At 45.0% G+C, this 19,734-nt stretch overlaps 1 protein-coding gene across 8 annotated transcripts in view; it reads right to left on the bottom strand.

Moving 5' to 3' along the window:
- Positions 1-11,578: 11,578 nt before the first annotated feature.
- The window catches only part of LOC140685374 (methylcytosine dioxygenase TET3), a 101,221-nt gene continuing 93,065 nt past the window's right edge, over positions 11,579-19,734 (bottom strand). For all 8 annotated transcript variants that reach the window (XM_072937515.1, XM_072937516.1, XM_072937517.1 and 5 more), the window contains one exon: positions 11,579-19,361. In XM_072937515.1, coding sequence (XP_072793616.1) covers positions 17,572-19,361 — 1,790 coding nt within the window. In that variant the 3' untranslated portion in view covers positions 11,579-17,571. The remainder of the gene's footprint in view (positions 19,362-19,734) is intronic.

Below are 19,734 nucleotides of genomic sequence, written 5' to 3'. Positions count from 1 at the left end.
ACAAGGTTAGGGAGCAAAGGCTCCAACGCACACACTATTAACCTGTAAATTTGTTATTGTTCATCTGTAACGTAAAGGAAGAAAACTTGATAAACAAGCTAAGATTTCCCTTCTTTTATTTAGCAGAGAACTGTTGGAAGAAAACAAAGAATACTTTGGGTGGAAGTGGAAATTCCTGATCCTTTGGAAATTGTTCAGTACTTTTCCTAATATTTCAGTTATTGACTGAATGAACCAAAACTACAAAATACCTTTTTTTTAAAACTATGATAGCATTTTTATTTATAAATGTCTGTTTTCACAAATAACGGTAGTTAAATAAATACATAACATGGGTGATCTGAGTCTACTCTCATAGCAAATTGGAATTAAAGTGCATTATTTCACTTGAAAATTGGATACGGTCACTTGCAACAGGTTACAGATAGATGCAAACGCTTTGCTAAGCCTCCTTTGAAGATGGAGCCTAGTTCCTAGTTTCTTGAATCTTGGCCTTAGTGACTTGCTTGACCAACAAAGTGCAGCAGAAATGTGACATTCTGGGTCTTCTGAGGCCTGGTCATGCAGTGTTTTGAAGCTTCCGTCCGGTCTTGGACTGCTTGCTCCAGCCGATGCCAACCATGATTTAAGACATGTGGTTCCCCTGAGACTGCCATGCTGTGAAACCACAAAATATCTTGAACTGTTTAGTCAATGTGCCATATCTTCATCTGTTTTCAGTGCTGAGGCTACGACTTAAAATAATGATCATCAATTTATGCACACAAGACTTGCTCTAATTGAGTGATTTTCTAAATCAAATTTGCACAATTCTAAAGGGAAAAAAACCTTCAAAGAACGGGATGTTTTTCAAGGCAAGCTTTTTAAAAGCTTATGTTGATTTGCTCTGTTCTAGGATTTTTCAGTGTTTAGTTTGCTTTCTCTGCTGATTAACAGTATGGAAATGAGTTCATAATCTGGTACAGGAAGGTCCGGTTTTAATATCTCTGGCCTCCCATTCATTCGGTTAAATGCCAAAAGCAGTTAATCTACCAGTTTAACAAGCATCATGGTTCTTTAAAACAGATCTCCATCATTTTAGGGTCAGCTGATTTTCTTGCTACAATACTTAAAAAGGAGACCAGAAACAATCCCCTGGAGAGGTCTGATCAAGATAAGTGTTATCAATATCAGTGAATTATACACTTTAAAAGGGTGAATTTTATGCTTTGTGAGTTGTATCTCAATAAAGCTGTTACTTTTATAACAGGTATAAAAATGGAGGAAGAGAATAAGAACTCTATGAGCTGACAAGAAATTATTTCCAGTTTGTATTGTTAAGATATTAAAGTGCAATCAACTGGAAGCAACCCAAGTGTCCATGAACCCGTAGAGGGATAAAACAAATTGTTCCAGCTGTGCGATGGAATAGTATGCAACAATAAAAAGGAAGGAGCAACTAGCAGTTTTAACAACGGTGATGAATCTCACTTTCATTATGCTGAGTGCCAGAAGAAAGAAGCCAGATGATACACACAGGGCTAAATACTGTGTGATTCCATTTCTATGATATTCTAGAGAAGATTTTTTAAAAATAGAGAAATTAAATCAATGTTTACCAATGGCTTAGAGTGAAGAAGACTGACTGCAAAGGGACATAGGGATTTTGAAGGCAATGTTAAAAATGTGTATCTTGATTTTGGTGGTAGTTACTTAGTCGGATACTTATCGGTATTAATCAGATTTTACACTTGGGTGAATGCATCATACTTCAATAAACTTTTTTGTTAGTTTGTTTGGAGGGGTGGTAGTTAGGTTTATTTACTTAGTGGAAGTACTGGGGATTGAACCCAGGACCTCATGCATGCTAGGCATGTACTCTACCACTGAGCTATACCCTCCCCCCAATAAACCTACCTTAAAAAAAGCAAAATGAGAAAGCCTACTTCATATGCTAGCTTTTGGGTAAGTAAGGAAAATAAAAGTCTATATTGTGCCTGCTTATTTTTGTAAAAGGAAAGCTTGGAGGGATAAACCAGAAATGAAAAAATTTGGCTTACCTAGAGGGGCGAGGTGGGGATGGAGTGGGAGGAGGAGGGAAGGGAATGAGGCTTTTCCCAGCACATCTTCTAATATAGTTTTGACTTTCTAACTGTGGCAATGTTACACATATTCAAAAAATAAAACTAAATCAACGAGGATGGGGAAAAACACTTAAAATTTCATTTTAAAATGAACCTGGCTGTAAGTCAAATTGATAACAAAATCATTCATATAGAAGAAAAACATAATTAAAGTAAGTTTGAATACAGTACTCTTAACTGGACATTTTCTGAGAATGAGGAAAACCTACAAAGAAATTTTTTTAACTTTAAAAAAAATTGAAGTCCAGTCAGTTTACAATGTTGTGTCAATCTCTGGTGTACAGCATAATGCTTCAGTTACACATATACCTTCCCTTTCACATTCTTCTTCATTGTAAGTCACCACAAGACTACAAGTTCCCTGAGCTATACAGTATAAACTTGTTTATCTATATTCTATATAGTAATTAGTATCTACAAATCTCAAAATTCCAATTTATCCCTTCCCACCTCCTTCCTACCCTGGTAACCAAAAGTTTGTTTTCTATGTGAGTCTGTTTCTGTTTTGTAAATAAGTTCACTTGTCTTTTTTTTTTTTTAAGGTTCCACATATGAGTGATACCATATGGCATTTTTCTTTCTTTTTCTGGCTTACTTCACTTAGAGTGATGATCTCCAGGTCCATCCATGTTGTTGCAAATGGCATTACTCCATTCTTTTTATGGCTATGTAGTATTCCATTGTATAAATTTACCACAACTTCTTCATCCAGTCATCTGTTGATGGACATTTAGGTTGTTTCCATGTCTTGGCTATTGCAAATAGCACTGCTTTGAACATTGGGGTGCATGTATTTTTTGAATTAGAATTCCCTCCAGATATATGCCCAGGAGTGGGATTGTTGGGTCATATGGTAAGTCTATTTTTAGTTTTTAAAAACAAAGACTTCTAACAGTTTCTTTTTTTCATCATATTTTGTTACTATGTTTGGATTGAAGTTCACTGAGCATGGGTATTTTTGTCCATAATCTTGGGATTTTTTTCTCGTTGTAAAGTTTTGAGGTGGAAAATGTCTACTGGTGATGTTTTAATTCATCCAGATGTGATGTGCAGAGTTCCCAAATAGTATTTTCTCTTGAAAGCCTCATGGCCTAAATATAAGGAAATAACTAAAATTAATTTAGTTCTTAAATATTAGGATGTACAAAGTTACCAATATTAGTAGCAACCAATTCTACAAAGATTAGAATTAAGATATAATCTCATTTTTATTATTCTACTTCACATTGTTTTAAAATGTATAAACATTTGTTAGCTCAGAAAGGATATAATGTCTTTCTAAGGCTACCCAGTTAACACTGTCTCTCACTCTTTGTATTAACCATCTGCCTATTTTCCTGTGCATTAAACTTGCAATTATTCATAAATTCTTTTTTTTTTTTGTCTTTTTGGTTTTGTTTGTTTGGGGGGGTAATTAGATTTTAGACGGAGGTACTGGGGATTGAACCGACGACTTTGTGCATGCTAAGCAGGCACATTACTGCTGAGCTATTCCCTCCCCCAACTTGTAAATTCTTGATAATTGTTTTTGTGTAATTCACAGCTTTCATAGTCATCATTAGTTATTATGGCATATTACTTTTGTAGTAATAAATACACATTATTTAACCTGACTGCTACAATTTGAACATATACAACTTATAAGGAGTTATTTTCTATATTTGGAAGTAAATATAAAAAAAGTACAGCACACAAAAAAATGGATTAATACTTTATGATTATATTAATATATCCTTTTAAAAGGGGGGAAATCTATACCCACACGTTGGTCTGTCATGTTAATAAATAATAAAATTACAGTTTCTTTTTTAGGGTCTTAATTTCTGCAAATTTGTCAGAACTTATTTTCTTTGCATCTTCATGTCCCATAGATGAACAGACAGCTGTGTTAATCCTCACTCATAGCTTATGGGACAGGAAATATTCAAATAGGAAGATTCGCAGACAAATGGCTGTTTGGCAGAGATTCACAAAAATCTCATTTCACAATGAATTCCAGAAATTGTAATCATGTCTCTTTTTTTTCAAGACTGATTCTAGTGGTTTTAAAAGTCTTAAACATATAAGAAAATTCAAACTGGTCACAGAGAATGAAAGAAGTGAACCCTAATATAAGTTCTGTTTCTTCATCTTACATTTTATTGTGATGATTTTATCTCAAATGTACTATTTAAAGCAGAGTATGGTAGGAGGGGGTAGTTACAAATGTCGAGAACCTCAAAGCCAGAGACAAAGATCAGAAACTTTACAAATTCACTCTTTAAAAAAAAATTATTGACATATAGTCAGTTTACAATGTGTCAATTTCTGGTGTACAGCATGATAGTTGAGTCATACATATACATGTGTATGTTGATGTTCATATTCTTTTTCAGTATAGGTTACTACGAGGTATTGAATGTAGTTCCTCAAATTCACTCTTAAAAACATGCGGCTAATGAAACGTAGTATGCACATACAATGGAATATAATTTGGCTTTTAAAAGGAGTGGAATTTTGACACATTCTATTACATGGATGGACCTTGAAGTCATTATGCTAAGTGAATTAAGCCATACACAGAAGGACAAATACTGTATGATTCTACTTATATAAGGTTCATATGTAGTCAAATTCACAGAGGTAGAAAGTAGAAAGGTGGTTGCCAGGGGCTGAGAGAGAGGAGATGGGGAGTTATTGTTTGGGATGATGAAAACGTTCTGGTGTCGGTGGTGGTGACTGCACAAAACCAGGAAGGTAATTAACGCCACTGAACTTAACACATGTAAATAAATAGTTAACAATCATAAACTTTATTTGATGTACATTTTACTATAAAACTTAATTTAAAAATTTGCTAAGTAAACAACAGCCAAGGGGAAAACCCACTTCAAATCAAATAATAGAAATTATTTATATATATATATATTTTAAGAAAGCAAGCAGCTGAGTCTGCATGTCAGGGGCTAATTTGGGATTAATTTACCAGCAGAATGTAATGTGTATTGAAAAGTAAGTAATTTTAAAATGTGGTAATCCGAAGGTTTTATATTGTTAAAACAGTAACCACAGAGATGATTTTTAGAATTTAGATCCACCACGTGGGCTTCTCCGGCAGGGGTCTGCTAGCGCCCTGCTGAAAACAGACCCCGCCTGATGACTCCAGGCTGCCTTCTGACTTGAAGTTTCCCCGCAGCGCTTCTCACCGCTCAGCCAGCAGCCGGAGGGATGCTGTCAACACAGGACCAGATCCGGTCCCAACGCATCTTTCTCCGGGCTTCCTCTCGCCCCGCCTTGCCCCCGGGGCGCCTCACCTTTTGGGCGGTGACAGGCGCTTCGCTCAGGCTTGGCGCTCTGCCCACTCCAAACGCTTCCCTGGGCACCCACAGAACCGCCTCTCTAACCTCCCTTTTTCAAAACACACATTAATACAATAAAAAATATCAATTCTAGTGATAAAAAGAAATGAGCTATCAAGCCACAAAAACACATGAAGGAAACTCAAAGGCATATTATGAAGGGAAAGAAGCCAGTCTGAAAAAGCTACATACTCAGTGATCTCAACTATGTGACATTCTGGAAAAAGCTTTGGAGACAGTTAGAAAAGATCAGTGGTTGGCAGGGGTTGGAGGGGAGGAAGGGATGCACAGGTGGAGCACAGTGGATTTTTAGGGCAGTGAAACGATCCCGTAAGATGCTATAATGGTGGATATGTTATCATCATCCATTTGTTAAAATCTGTGGAGTGTACTCTACAAAGAATGATCCCTAATGTAAACTATAGACTTTGGTTCATAATTTTGTATCAATATTAACTCATCTATCATAACGGATGTACCACACTAATGCAAGACGTTAGTAATAGGAGAAATTGGAGAGGTTACGGTGGGTATATGGGAACGCTCTACTTACCACTCAATTTTTCTATAGACCTAAAACTCCTCTAAAAATAAAGCTTATTAATTTAAACCCAGAAACACTTCACTTTTCGTTTCTCGTACCATAATACTCATTTCATTTATTGCGTTAGCCATGACGCTGTTTTGAATGGCCAGTGCACAGGGATGGTGAAAAACGGCCTGATCTTTAAGTCTTCGGCGAGGTCCTCTGCTCTAAATTGCTTGGCTCTCTGGGCCTGCTGGTGTGTGCCCCGCACCCAGCACAGCAGCTGCTGCGAGCAGGGTGCTCAGTGCTGGTTGTGGAGTGAGTGGATCTGAGACTCACGGGCTGTGGGATTGCAGCTTTCGCTAGGGTTCCAAATGTAAACATGGTTAAAGAGTCAAAATGTCTTTGCAGAAGTGCTTCCTTGGCCAGTTAGGAGGAGGCTAATCTTCAGGACTCTTCTTGATTGAATGAACCACAGCCTGCAATCGCCTTGGAGGTATCGGTTCCATTTGATCCCATTGAGAACACTTTTCTTCCCGTAGATCTTTGATTACTGGTTCAGAACCATTTCTTGCGTGTCCTTTTTTGGGAACCCTCAGTATTCTCAAGAGGCATTTCAGTGCTCTATTCTCATGGTCTTTTATGGCCTCATGCATCTCCCCATATATTCTTTCATGTTAAATAGCTGTTTCTGGATCTGCTTTGGTTATTCTGTTCTCTGCACATCAATCGTGTTTTCAGCATAGATACTATTTAATCTATTATCTAGTAATCTTGCTTTTGTTGAGTAGGTGAGATGTTCCTTTTAATCTTTTGGAAAATAGATTGTAATCACTGTCTAACCTTTTGTATTTCTTGCAAAGGACGCGTTGCTACTCTCTGAACTAATGTTTGAGGTTCTTTGTGCAGTTGAAGTTTTTCTTTGGTTTCAGATAATTTGGCTTCCTGTTGATTCATGCTTTTTGAGTAAAATCTTGTTGATCCTTTTGTTCTTATTTGGAGTAGTTTTATAGTGTATGTAAATATTTGAATGGATTTTGAAAGGAGTGAGTTCTTGGTGGGATTACTTGGCTACCATTAGCTTGAAAGCATCTTTTTACGTGAGAAGCCACTTGGTTGGAGTCAGGGCGGGCACTGAGGAGATAACCAGACCAAGACACGGCATGCTCTGCAGTGGCACCGAAGATGTGAGCTGGGGCCAGGTCCTGCAGGGCCTTGGGACGAGGTTAGGGGGTGGCACCTCACCCTGAGAGCTGTGCCAGATGGGGAGCACTGAGGAATATTACAGGGACATGGTATCATCCTCTTTGGTTTTTAGGAAGATTATCTGGTAAGGTGATTGGTTTTGGTGAAATGAGCAGAGAGATAAAATTGGGGCTAGAGTGCAGGCATTCAAATACTGAGACTTGTTGAAAAGCTCTAAAGAGTACATGTCTTCCTGCAGGGCCACCTCCTTGTGACCCGTGTCTCTTGTGCTGATAGACCCACAGACTGGTAGATTCCTGCCGTGAGAACAGTGTGTATCCCTTGGTTACGTGGTGTTAAGATGCGGAAGAAGCAAGGGTACACCTGAACAGGGCACAGGTCATTTGTCAGACACCTGGTTTGTGTCTAGGTTCTGCTACTTCCTAGCTTGATGGGTCTTGTGCAAGTCAGCATCTTTCTGAAAGTTCTCATTTTTAGACTACAATCTGAGAGGCCTCTGCCTTGGGCCCCTGGCTTTATAACTAAGGCCCTACTGTGGTCCAGGGGGAGTCTATGACAATGAACAAGGCCCACGTGTTAGTTCATATGAATGGTGCCCCACTCCAGACTTGTGCAGTGCACAGCCTGTACAACTGCACAGCATGGACTGCTAATACTAGTGGCAAGGAGAGGCAGGAATGAGGACACTAAGGGGGTAACATCCAGACTTGGCAGGTGTGAGGATGTGACCAGGAGAATGATGTGGCCATCAATAGCAAGAGGAAAACATGGCAGACTTGAGAGGTCAGTTTTAGGTGTGTTAGGACTTTGGCCCTGCTGAAACAGCCACCCACAGCTACCCAGAAGCCCGAACTCATAAGGCATATAGGGGCTGGACACTGCTATGGAAATCATTGGCTTTAGGGTCATAATTGAGGCGCAGTGGCTGAACAAGTCCTCTGAAGGCCATAGAACCAAGCCTATTCTCTTGGGGCATCTGTGTTTAAAGGACATGAGGGCACAAAGGAGCTGTGAGAAGGGCGGAGGGCTTCAGGGTTCTGGGATAATGGAATGTTACTTCCTGGTGGTACATCCTGGGAGTGGAGGGTTTTGAGAGGTCAGTGAAGACAGAAACATTGGCCTAGAAGACAGCTCTTTCTGGAGAGACAAGGGCATGGTGAGTGAGTAGTGTGGAAGCTGAAGCCAGGAGGTTGTCTACGCCTGCAGAAATGTGGTGGTGATGAGAAGGAGTGAAAAAGGTGGGGAGCTTGAGGGCAGGGCGGGATCAGGCAGACTGTCCTGAGAGCACATTGCAGGAGAGGCCCCGCAGAAAGGGGATAACTGACAAGGTAGGCCCCAGAGGAGGTGCAAAGGGAGCAAGCCAAAAGAAAATGCCAGGGGACAGAGGGAAGTAGCCCCCAGGATTAGGAATCATTGTGTGTGAAGAAAAAGGACAAAATAGGGGAAGATGTTTGAAGGATAGTGAAGGGGAATTGGCAAGCTTGGTGGGCTTCTCGGTAGAGGAGGAGAGCCAGGCATCTGCCAGGGCTCCAGGAGGTGGGAGTGGGGATGGCATTGGGAGGATCTAGATTTTGATGAAGCTTTGATTGTGTCTTCTATGGTGTCCCCTAAGGAGTTCTTGTGTCTCTGACAGGCATGTGCACTGGGTTATATGTGTTGAATGTGTTTAGGGTGAGCCACCACTCCCTGGGGGTGCATTTCATTTCTTCAATAGGACCGTGAGTGTCTATTATTTTCAGAGTACAACAGGAGACATACAATGACTAACTGCTTTCCTAGGTTAAAAAGCCTACAAGAGCATCAGCAGGAGAGCTTGGGATAAGGTTGTTGAGCAAGTCTGCATAGCTACGTAGGGTAAAATTGAGATTTAACTTTGCAGGGGAGGGTCTAGCAAAGTGATAGAGCACATGCTTAGCAGGCACAAGGTCCTGGGTTCAATCCCCAGTGCCTCCTCTAAAAGTAAACCAAATTACCTCCTCCCCCCAAAATAAAACAATATGATAAATAAAATATTTTTTAAAAAAGATTCAACATTAGCAAGGAGGATGGGTTAAACAGTCCATTTAAGATGGTTAAGCTTTAAGTACTGCGTATAGAATTTAAAACAGAAGACGAATTGCATAAAGGCTAGAGCAGGGAAAGCTGACTTGGCAGGAGTTCACATGAGAGGTCGCTATGCGGTCCATGACTAAGTTTTGGACTTTTTAGTGACTTAAAGATTTGTATATGCCAAGAGTAATAATGACAGCTTCTATTACCTGCCATGTCTCCAATGCCTCGTACTTTTATTTCTGTATATTATTTTTGATCCTCGTATCAATCTTATGTGGTGTTATTAGCCTGTTTTATAGACAACAAAAATGACATCACAATTGAAGTGAGGGAGCCATGTTCTTTCCACCGAGCCACACAGCCCTCAGCATGACTCAGTTGCTTTAAAAAGCTAATACATGTTGGTGTGTGTTTATACAAATGGCTTGTACAGATCCTGGGAGTCCTTGGTGTCTCTGTGCTTGGTTTAGGTCAGCCGGATCTCACTTGGAACAGTGTTCATTTTTAGAGATTCCACTATAAAGAAGGAGAGTCTAGGTATGAACAGAGGTATGCTGGGGGTAAGACAGGGTCTGGAGCTATGTCACAAGAAGGTGCAGGGAACTGTCATGTGACTCAGAGGGATTTGAGATGCTTCTCAGAGTAGAAAGAAATTCAATGGAAATTAGATGAAGGCAGATTTAGATTAGTTCAGTATATAGCTGCAACAAGTTGGGATCTTAGAGTTCAATAATATTATGTGTATGATTAAAAGCTTCTAAATCCAGACAATGAAATAGCAGGCCACTCTTTAAAAAGATGTACAGTTGACCCTCGAACAACAAGGGTTTGAACTGTGTGGGTCCACTTACAGAGTTTTTTCAGTACTGCAGGATCCAAGTTGGTTGAATTGGTGGATGCGGAACCTTGGAGATGGAGGAAACGCAGATACAGAGAATGGATTATTAAATACTTGGATCTTTGTGCAGAGGGCTGATGCCCCTAACCTCCACGTTGTTCAAGGGTCAACTATAGCTCTGTATTACTGATAGCTGAAGATATGTTAAGTGAAAAAAGATTATAACACAGTTTTATTGTATTATTCCATTAATTTAATTTTTAGGTTTTTTTAGTTTAGTTTTATTTAGCTTATTTAGTTATTTATTTAGTTTTATTGTATTATTCCACACAATATGGTCATATTTAAATACTTAGAAAATGTTTGTGACCAGTATGTGGTTCTCTTGTGGTGGGATTTCAAATAATTTTTTTTAACACTGTCTTCTAATTTTTCTGTATTTAACGCGGCATTTGTGTAAGAAGAGATGAGAGCATGCTTATAGTTACCCAGCAGTGAGCCTCCCAGGCCTCCCCTCGGGCCCCGGAAATGTGGCTGCACGACAGGGGCTGGGAGAGGGCCCGCTGGGCCTCTTCCTACCGGAAGATGTCACGTGGGAAGCGGCAGGTTACGAGACCCAGTGTGACTGCCCTTCAGTAAACACGGGCGCGCACACCTGAGCCCCCCCCCCCCCCATAGCCGTGTGCGCCCGGGCACTTCCAGAGGGTTCCCTTGCAAGTGAAACAAAGCTGAGCTGCAAAGCGCCACGCCTGGCACCCGGCGCCCCGCTGGGATCGCGGGGTCTTCACTCGGCTGTCCTCAGAGAGGCGCCCTGCTGCCTAGTGGCCCAGTCACGGCGTGTTGGCGTCCACGGGAGGGAATGCTGGTCTTTGTGGACGGCGGGGGTGGTTCTGCATCCGTTTCAGACAGATGCTTCCAGCAGGAGGGGCGGGTTTTCCTATTTACCCTTCTCTTTTTTCCTTTCCTCAATTTCTAGTTCCCTTTCCAAGACTGGCCACCACCAGAACTGGCAGGCTGGATCAGATGAGGTAGCCTGGGGCACGGGCCTTAGGGGCAGCGTCCTCCGGGGCCCCCGTTTGGCCCTCCCCACTGGATGCGGCGTTCTGGCCATCAGCACGGAGTGGGGTTCAGCAATCCTTCGGCAAGTGTAACATCAGAAGTGGACAATTTTAATGGGGGTGAGGGAGTCTCCAAATTGAATGAAAAGGGGGAAAAAAGATAAAAGGGGGGAAATAAATCAAAGGAGAAACACAGGTGAGTGAAAGGCCACCTTCCCCTTTAGAGCCAGCTTTTCTAACAGCCGGCAGCCTCTGTACATTGCTTTCTTCGGGAGATGGAAGGGGCAAGGACAGGCTCTATCACTGCTATTAGTGAAGCTTTGTTTGTGCGCCTACAGTTTACAGGGGGAGGGTGGGATCATAGGGAACCCTAAACACCACAGTCTGGGACTGGTTGAAGCGGTGGGGGAGGGGAAAGAAGCCACACTGGATTTGAGTGCAAAAAATAAATATAAAATTTATTAAAACACCCACAATATTTTAAAGATACCAGGAGTAATACAGTTCACAAACCCAGTTGTTTGTGTAAATTATAATAAAATACAAATCAAAAAAGGATACATACTTGCAATTCCTAGGCACCCTAAATTAAATCTGCTGAAACACTGGGGGAGAAGGGAGGGTAAGGAGGGTAGCTCGGGAGGCAAACCAATAAAGTGGGAGGAAAAAATATTAACAAAAAAGTAAAAATTATACAAAATAAAATTATCAGCATAAATTTACTGTACTAAGAATATCTACAGTTTAATAATACACATCCTATTGCCTTGAGACATTGCAAAAATCTACCATTCATCCATCAACCCCAGATAAACTTCATTTCAAGTAGCCACAGTTACAAAGTCAAGACGGAATATTCAAGTATGGTTGTTAAGTTCACCTCCATTGGAAGCCAAGTAACCAAACAGGAATTCAAAGAGAGAAGAAATAAAACACATCAAAAAGCTACAGGGGTTCTAGATTAAGTCTAATGCATTAATATGCCACAATATGACCTGCCCTTGTTTCTTTTTTTCAATTAGAATATGTGAAAAAGAAACTACACCACTCCTGTTTTTTCTCCTCCTTTTTCCCCTCAAAAGAAAAAAACAAGTACTGGAACCAAGAAAATTTGGATGTTCAAATGAGCCAAATAGTATTTAAACTCTCATGTGAATGAATGATGATGAGATATCCCTGAATGACAGGTAGTCAAAACGAGAAACGAGAGCAAACAATACCACTACAAAAAGCATCCCTGATATCAGAATAGAAGCAAACGAGGAAGTAGGCCAAATCACTCACTGATTCTCAGGCAAAAAAGCAACTTTAGACCTTGCATTTCTGTGCTGCAGTCTCTGCTCAGGGAAGAAGCCTACGGCTCCGCTCTTGAGGGCAGCTCTGCGGGAGGAAGGGCTGGGAGCGCTGAGACGCCGACACGTGGGAAACACTCCCTACGCACGCACGGTGGGAGACCGGATAGCCTATGCTGGGGGTACGCACCTCCAAAAACAATGTTCATTTTGGTCCAGGGTATGTTGAAGCTGGCCATGCACTACAGCAGAGGCAGCTGGTTAATAAAACTAGGTTTTGAGGGAGTCATTTCAAATGACAGCACAAAGACTGAAAAAGCTCAATGAGATGGGCATAGGAAATTCACATTTTATTCGACAAGCGAAACTTAAAAAGAAAACGAAATAAAGTCAACCACAGTCCTTCCTTTAGGCGTCTTGCCGTTTTAACTAAAGGATGAAAAATAAAATGAGCCCAGATTCTTCAAGGGCAAGTACGTCAGCAAATGGACAACCTGAAGGTATCAGACCCTCGTGGAATCTACTTTACCAAAGTTGTCACAATGTCCTGTTTTTGAGGTATTTAAAAAAAAGTACTGTGACAGTGGATGACACACAAAATGGAGCTTCCTGTTGAGTTTTTAAAACATCAACTTTTGTGGATCCAAGAAGAAATTTAGAGTAGCACCAACTAAAAACAGCCTCGGTGGCACAGAGTTGAGCAAAGAAAGCCTCTTCCTTTAGTCTGAACGTGAGGGGTCACCAACGGGAGGCAGAAGCAGTGCTGGGGCAAAGGCTGCGAGGCGCACCATGGTCCTGGCCAGTGTCAGGTGAGGAAGGAGGTCCATCTGGTCCATGTGGCATGCAGAGCACCTTTGGAACCCTCAGAGGCAGCTACTTGGCACCCTGGATTCAGGAGGAACATGTGTGTTGGCTATGAGACTGCCTGCCACGTTAGAAGAGACTGGAGTACCCTACTCTTCTTCCTCAAAAAAAAAAAAAAAAAAAAAAACCCTTCGCCCTTCTTTTCTCATGAGGCCCGAGAGGACAGATGTGACCCCAGAGCACTGCCACCTCCAAGCCAGGCAGGCCCACTCCCGTCACAGTAAGGAGGCCGGCTGTCTTTGAGAATTGCCTTTCTGTTTGGCCAGCAAGGGAAGAACAATAAAACAGAAGAACTGCTCAGAGCAGGCTCAAGCACGGTAAACAGAGGTCTAAGGAGACAGCACCAAAGGGGGGGGGAAGCCGAGAGAGACTGGAGCCCACCTTGTTTTTGGTTGGTTGTGGTTTCAGAACCTTTATAGCACCTCAGCAGGACAGGATCAGGGACAGTCACTTTAAAACACCGTAGCACCATTTTATTTAGACTATTTCAATTCATAAAAATGCTTCCTAGTCCCTAAAGCACACTTCAGTAACAAAAGGAGAGCAACTGGTTGAGGCACGTCGGGCTGTCATCTTCCCTTTCCCCAGCACTGCCTTGCTGTGAGATCTGGTGGCGGTCACCCTCCCAGAGCCTGGCTGGGTTCTCTCAGGGCAATCAGGTCACCATCTGCTCCTTGCCACTGGTCCTCGCACACCCACTGCTGTTTGGTACGAAGCAACTAAGATCTGCTACTTCCTTCCTGGCTTTAGCACTTTAAGAATCCCTTGCTCTGCAAGCAACTGTTTCCAAAAGAGGCTGGTGGAAAGGCTGGGAGGAAGGGGGTATTTTCCCCTCCCGTGCACGCCTGTCATCTCAGTGAGGAGGCAAAGCGGCACCCACCAGGCCAGCGTGTGGGAGACCTAGGCCCTGCCAAAAAACACACCAAACAGCAACAACAACACCTCAAAATCCACGGGACACCTTTAGTCGAGATTTCTGATGGCTGGATAACGGTTTCTTGAGCTAGCACCAGTTATTTTGTGAGAACCTGCCGCAAGGTGATTTTTACTTTAAAAACCTCTTAGCACAGAACTCTGCAAGCACTTTTCTTACACGCAAAAGGCAGGGAAAACAAAACGAAACAGAAGAACCGAATGTCTGCACTGCATGTGGATGGCGTCTGCGGACAGGGCACACTGGGGAGATGACTGTAAGACTCCATCATTTCCGTTGCTATAATATTCTTCTTAAAACTTGGTCATGCTGTTAGGTTCTTTAGTTGCAATGGCTTTATTTTTCTTCTCATGATAAAAATGTCTGTTAATCATCTTTAGGACTTAAAAAATGATAGTGCCAGTAAAAAATAAAAATTTGACTTTTCTCTTTTAAGAAACCTTCAGCAGCAAGGGCAGGGGAATAAAGAGCTGTGCATAGTTACTTTTTAAACATACGTCTAAAGCATGCTAATTTTAACAACTGAGATTTGAGGTAGGTTATACGTGTAGTGTGTGAAAGTCAGCATGGGGTCTAGCATGGGAACAGCACCACCTAATTTCTGAAACAGCGCTCGGAAGGGAACGGGGACGTCCAATGGAGACTGCCTCTTGACTCACTTCTCAGCAGCCCGTTGCTAATCTAGAAATTTATGAACCGAAGGCTGTCTGGGCTGAGGGGACAGACATCATATGCTTTTAGCTTGCATCGGTTTCTCCTTTCATCTAATGGCTTTGCTACCAAAGGGTGAGGAGGGGAAGAGTCTATTGAACACACAGCAGGGAGAGTCACACGCCAAGTATCAGAATCACCTGGGTTACACTCGGGACCTTCCAAACCAACAGCCAACCTGGGGCTTTCCCGGGTCACACAAGACGGTCACATTCTCTAAATGTTTTGCAAAATATTGTATTTCTTGCTTAAGAAAATTCAAAATGAAGTTTTCAAGGCACCCCCGCATCTACCTAAGCACAGAGTCAAATGAGACCTGCATAAAAGTACTGATGTGATAAACAAAATAGCATTTAAAGGACCCAACTTTTCCTCAAAACTAGAAAATCAGCATGCTTATTAAAGACTCTGCTTCCTTTAGCTTGTCAAACTGCAGGTCAGAGGTTTTCCTATAAATCTGAGTTCTGAATAATTCGAAATCCTGATAAGCTCTTGGGTATTTATTTTAAAAGCAATAATATTTCATTTTTGTCCTGTAAAATAAATGCAACTTTACAGAATATGGTAAAAGTGAAGGATAGACAAAGCACATTAAATATTCAGCTACTATTTACAATTTCTCCCACAATTACATGTTAAAACATACTTTTTTTTTTTCAAGTTGCTGTTTAAATCTAGGCAAAAGTGCTTTAAAAAAAATTTTTTTTCACTATTTACAGTTAAAACCAGACCACATAAATGCTCAGGACGTCTCACAGCGACTCTCCGCAGTGCTTCTGGGACAGGGACAGTGAACACCCAGCGGGGCGGTTCTCAGCTCTTACACAAGGCACCTGGAAGCTCAGGAACTTGCCTTTAGCATCGTCATCTGATTGTTAAGCTCATTTTATGAAGACCCACATCTGAACAAAACTGCTCAATAAGTATCTGCTGTTTCTCTCAGGGCTTGGCTGTCACTCACTGTGTGGCCATATTCCCCTCTGTGTCCTTACGAAGCCTCCCGTTCACCACACGCATCCGCATGGGTATAATTTCTCGGTATAATTTCTGCTAATAATACCACAGGAAAAACAACACTCCATGAAGTTTTGATGCGCTGTCGACGAATGTTTCTTCCACCCGTCAGGCCCAACCTCTCTTGACAATGTCGAAAAAATTAAGCACCACATTCTCATTTCAAAGAACTGAACGAATGCACCAGAATTTTAGAGCGGGCGTGATAAGGTGGGTGGAGAGGGGAGGAAGGGAAGGAGGAAACGACCAAATAGAGAAATGGCACCAATCAGGGAGGAAAATCATAGCTACCTGCTGAAAAATGTTTGACTCTTGCACTTTAAAATTGTTAAGTGTAGGCCCACGCCCCAGATGACAGCATGGAGGGCGTGGGCTCGGGGGTGAGGCATGCACCATTGTCCAATGTAAAATCCAGGGGTCAGGAGATGCATTAGCTGCTGTCACAATGGCGCGCGGGGCTCCCGGCGGGCGGCCTGCCCGCAACAGGGGTCCCTGCACAGCACTGCAGCACCAGGCTCCGCGCAGTGCTGCGCACAGCACCGCCGGCTTTTCACAGCTTGGGTTCGACTTCTTGTTTTTAGATACAGTAGCCCTTTTCTGGATCAGCATAGACTTTGGGGCTTTTTTTTTTTTTAAACCTGCCACTAAGACAAATTCCTCCAGCCAGCATTCATTGGCTGGTCAGCTCGGTGGGAAAGGCTCTGGAGAACCTCTCGATTCCAGCTCCGTCCCAAGGTGCTGCTAAGGGGACTGTGATACCACGTGACTGGATAGACAAGGGACAGAGAGGATTCAGTGTGGAGACTAGCAAGCTTGAAGCTGTCTACTTCCAACCTGGTTTCTGGGGAAATCTATGCCGGCATCTCAGGTGCCTGGCCTGGGGTGCACCTGCCCCCTCCATCCCCGACTCCGAGCCGGTGACTGGAAAAGGGACCCCAGATGTTTTTCTACAGATTCTCCCATCCTACCGGAGAGGACAGAAGCTGTCCTGAGGGTGCCCTCCCCTGAAGGGAAGGCATGTCTGTCAGGAGGGATGCAGTGGGTGGCTACAACCTGCACTTGGCTCATGAGGGGCAGATGGCTGAGACGAACCTCGTCAGCTCCCAAGAGGGCCAGGCACACCGGCCCAGCACACCTGGGCAGGGTGAGTGCTTCTGGCCTTTCCTGCCGATCCTTTACCATTACAATTGTCACTTTAAAAAAATCCAATAAATACACATTTTAAATGGAATTTAAAACTACTCCTTTGTGAAAGGACACTATAAACTTTCTTTCCATTATTGTGATATACAAGGATAGAGTTTTAAAAACAAGAGAAAATAAAGGCCCCCCCAAACAAGGGGGAAAAAAACCAACGTGGAGATATAAATATTAAGATCACGAAAAATCACCCGACAGCCGTAGTTTCTTCTTCAAAGTGCTGGGGAAGGGGGGGGCGGGTCAGTTCTGAGGTTTGGACCATAAATACATATATATGCGTATCTATATATGTATATATAGATAAAAAGACTTCTGCACCCCCAACCCGCCCCCAGGTGTGAGGGCAAAAGCACCACAGAGGCAGCTCGGGCCGGGCCCGACGCTGAGGTACACTGGCTCCCCGGCACCCTGGCGCCTAGATCCAGCGGCTGTAGGGGCCGGTGACCTTCGTGTAGGCATAGGAGGACACGGTGACGGCTGAGTCCGTGGGCACAGCCAGCGCCTGCCGCGTGGGGACGATCCCCTTCTTCTCCTTCTGCTGGGGCTCGCCGACCAGCACGCCCCCCCACTTGCGCTTCTTCCCGTAGAGCTTGGCCTCCTGCTGGCCCAGGCCCAGCCGGGCGGCCTCCTCCTGCCGCGCCCGCGCCCTCTCGGCCAGCTGCTTCATCTTGGCCTCCCAGAGGGCCAGCCCGTGGTTGGGCTGGTTGAGGTTCTTGTGCTGGTAGAAGACCAGCGAGATGCGGGTGGGGTGGCAGCGGTTGGGCTTCTTGAGGGGCGTGGTGGCGTGCAGCTCCCGCCGGGCACACTCGATGAGGATGGAGCCGTGGGCGGGGGCCACGGCCACGCCGCCGATGTTCTCGTCCAGGAAGTTGTGCTCGCTGTCTGACCACAGCTCCTCCTCCTCCTGCTCGGCACCCCCGCCGCCCTTCTCCTCCTTCACCGCCCCCTTGTTGGGGGGCCCCTCGGCCTCCCCTTCCTCCAGGCTGAAGGGATCCCACAGCTTCTCCTCGGACTTCAGGGCCCCAAACAGCTTCTCGCTGGAGCCCAGGGGCATGCCGAAGGACTGCCAGGCTTTGTCCAGCTGGCTCGCCCCCGGGGTTGGAATCCTCCCCTCCTCCCCTTTCAGGGGGCTCCACAACTTGTCTTGGAAGCTAGGACCACCTTTCAGGGCAGAGTTGAACTCCCCTGCCCCTAGCCCCCACGGCTTCTCAGTCAGGCCGGGCCCAGCCAAGGCCGAGGTGTTGTTCCCAAACTTGCAGGGGCTCCACGGTTTGCCTCGCAGCCGTCCTCCAGGCTGGGGAGCTGGCTGCTGTCCCTCGCCAGGGAGCAACGCCCACTGATGCTGGCCGTCCGGGAAGTGGGAAGGGGGCAGGCAGCCAGCCCCGAAAGAACCGAGCTTATCTGGGACAATGGCAGGGCTCTCTGCAGAAGGGAACATGCCCCAGCTGCCACCCACACTGTTAGTCCTCTTGGGGGATATGCTTGGGCCTCCTGAGTACTGTCCCCATAGGTGGCTGGGTCCCCCATTCTGAGACGCCTCGGGCAAAGGCGTTCTGCCCATCTTACCAGGCTCCCTGGGTACAGATTCGGTCTGGACCAGTGGATCTATCGGCTCTTGCTTGATGGATCTGTTGTAGCAACTGGAGCTCTGTGCAAAGGGAGAGGGGTCCCTGGACACTGGGTGGATCTGGGGGGCCTTGGGAAGCAGGTACTCCTTGGGGCCTGGGTAAGCAGGCTGCTGGTGGTGAGGAGTGGGGTGGTGCGTGTCTGTGGGAACAGCCTGGCCGGGCAGCTCGGCAAACTCAGCACCACCGTAGGCCGGGCTCAGGCTGCTGTGCAGAGCGTGGAGGTCTGGCTTCTTCTCAAAACTGCCACTGCTGCCACTGTGCCCCCAGGCACCAGAACCCAGGAACTGAGAGGGGAAGACGGGGTTGCTGGAGGGAAAGCCGTAGTAGCTGAAGGAGGGAAGAGCGTACTTGGAGTGGAAGCCGTTGACGGAGGCCAGGCCGGGCTGTGCATAGTAGGAGTGGTAGGAGTACACGCTGCTCACGCTGTAGGGGTCAGAGGGCCGGCAGTTGCCCAGCACCGAGTAGCTCTCCACCACCGCGTTGCTGCCGTACTTGAAGGAGCTGAAGTGGTTCTGCGGCTCCATCTTGAGGGAGGGCCTCAGGCTTGGCTGGGACAACCCGCCCTTTAGAGACAGGCCTGAGGAAGACAGGAGGCAAGACAGAGAAGGAGAACGGAGAACCACAGCCCAGGCCCTGGAGGAGGGGCGGGGAGGGAAGCCCTCTCCTCCCCCGAGGGGCTTCCGCTGCGGGGCAGGCCGGACAGGCCGGGCTGGACCCCCTCCCGTGCCACTCGGCACAGGCCCCGGCCCACCCAAGCCCTGCGAGTGTCGCTCCTCCTCCTCCTCCGACCCTGGCCAGCTCCACCCGGCCTCACCGCAGCCCCCTGCGGACTCCCCGCAGCCCTCAGGGGACACCCAGCTCCCTGTCAGGTCTGGTGTCCCGGCCCTTCTGTGGACGTCATGCTGACTAACAAAATTAAGGTAATGGGATGGTCCAGGTGGCTGGGAGAG

This window comes from Vicugna pacos, chromosome 15 (assembly GCF_048564905.1).
Source record: "Vicugna pacos chromosome 15, VicPac4, whole genome shotgun sequence".
In the NCBI taxonomy this organism is placed as follows: Eukaryota; Metazoa; Chordata; class Mammalia; order Artiodactyla; family Camelidae; genus Vicugna; species Vicugna pacos.
This window is presented reverse-complemented; position numbering and strand designations above follow the sequence as displayed.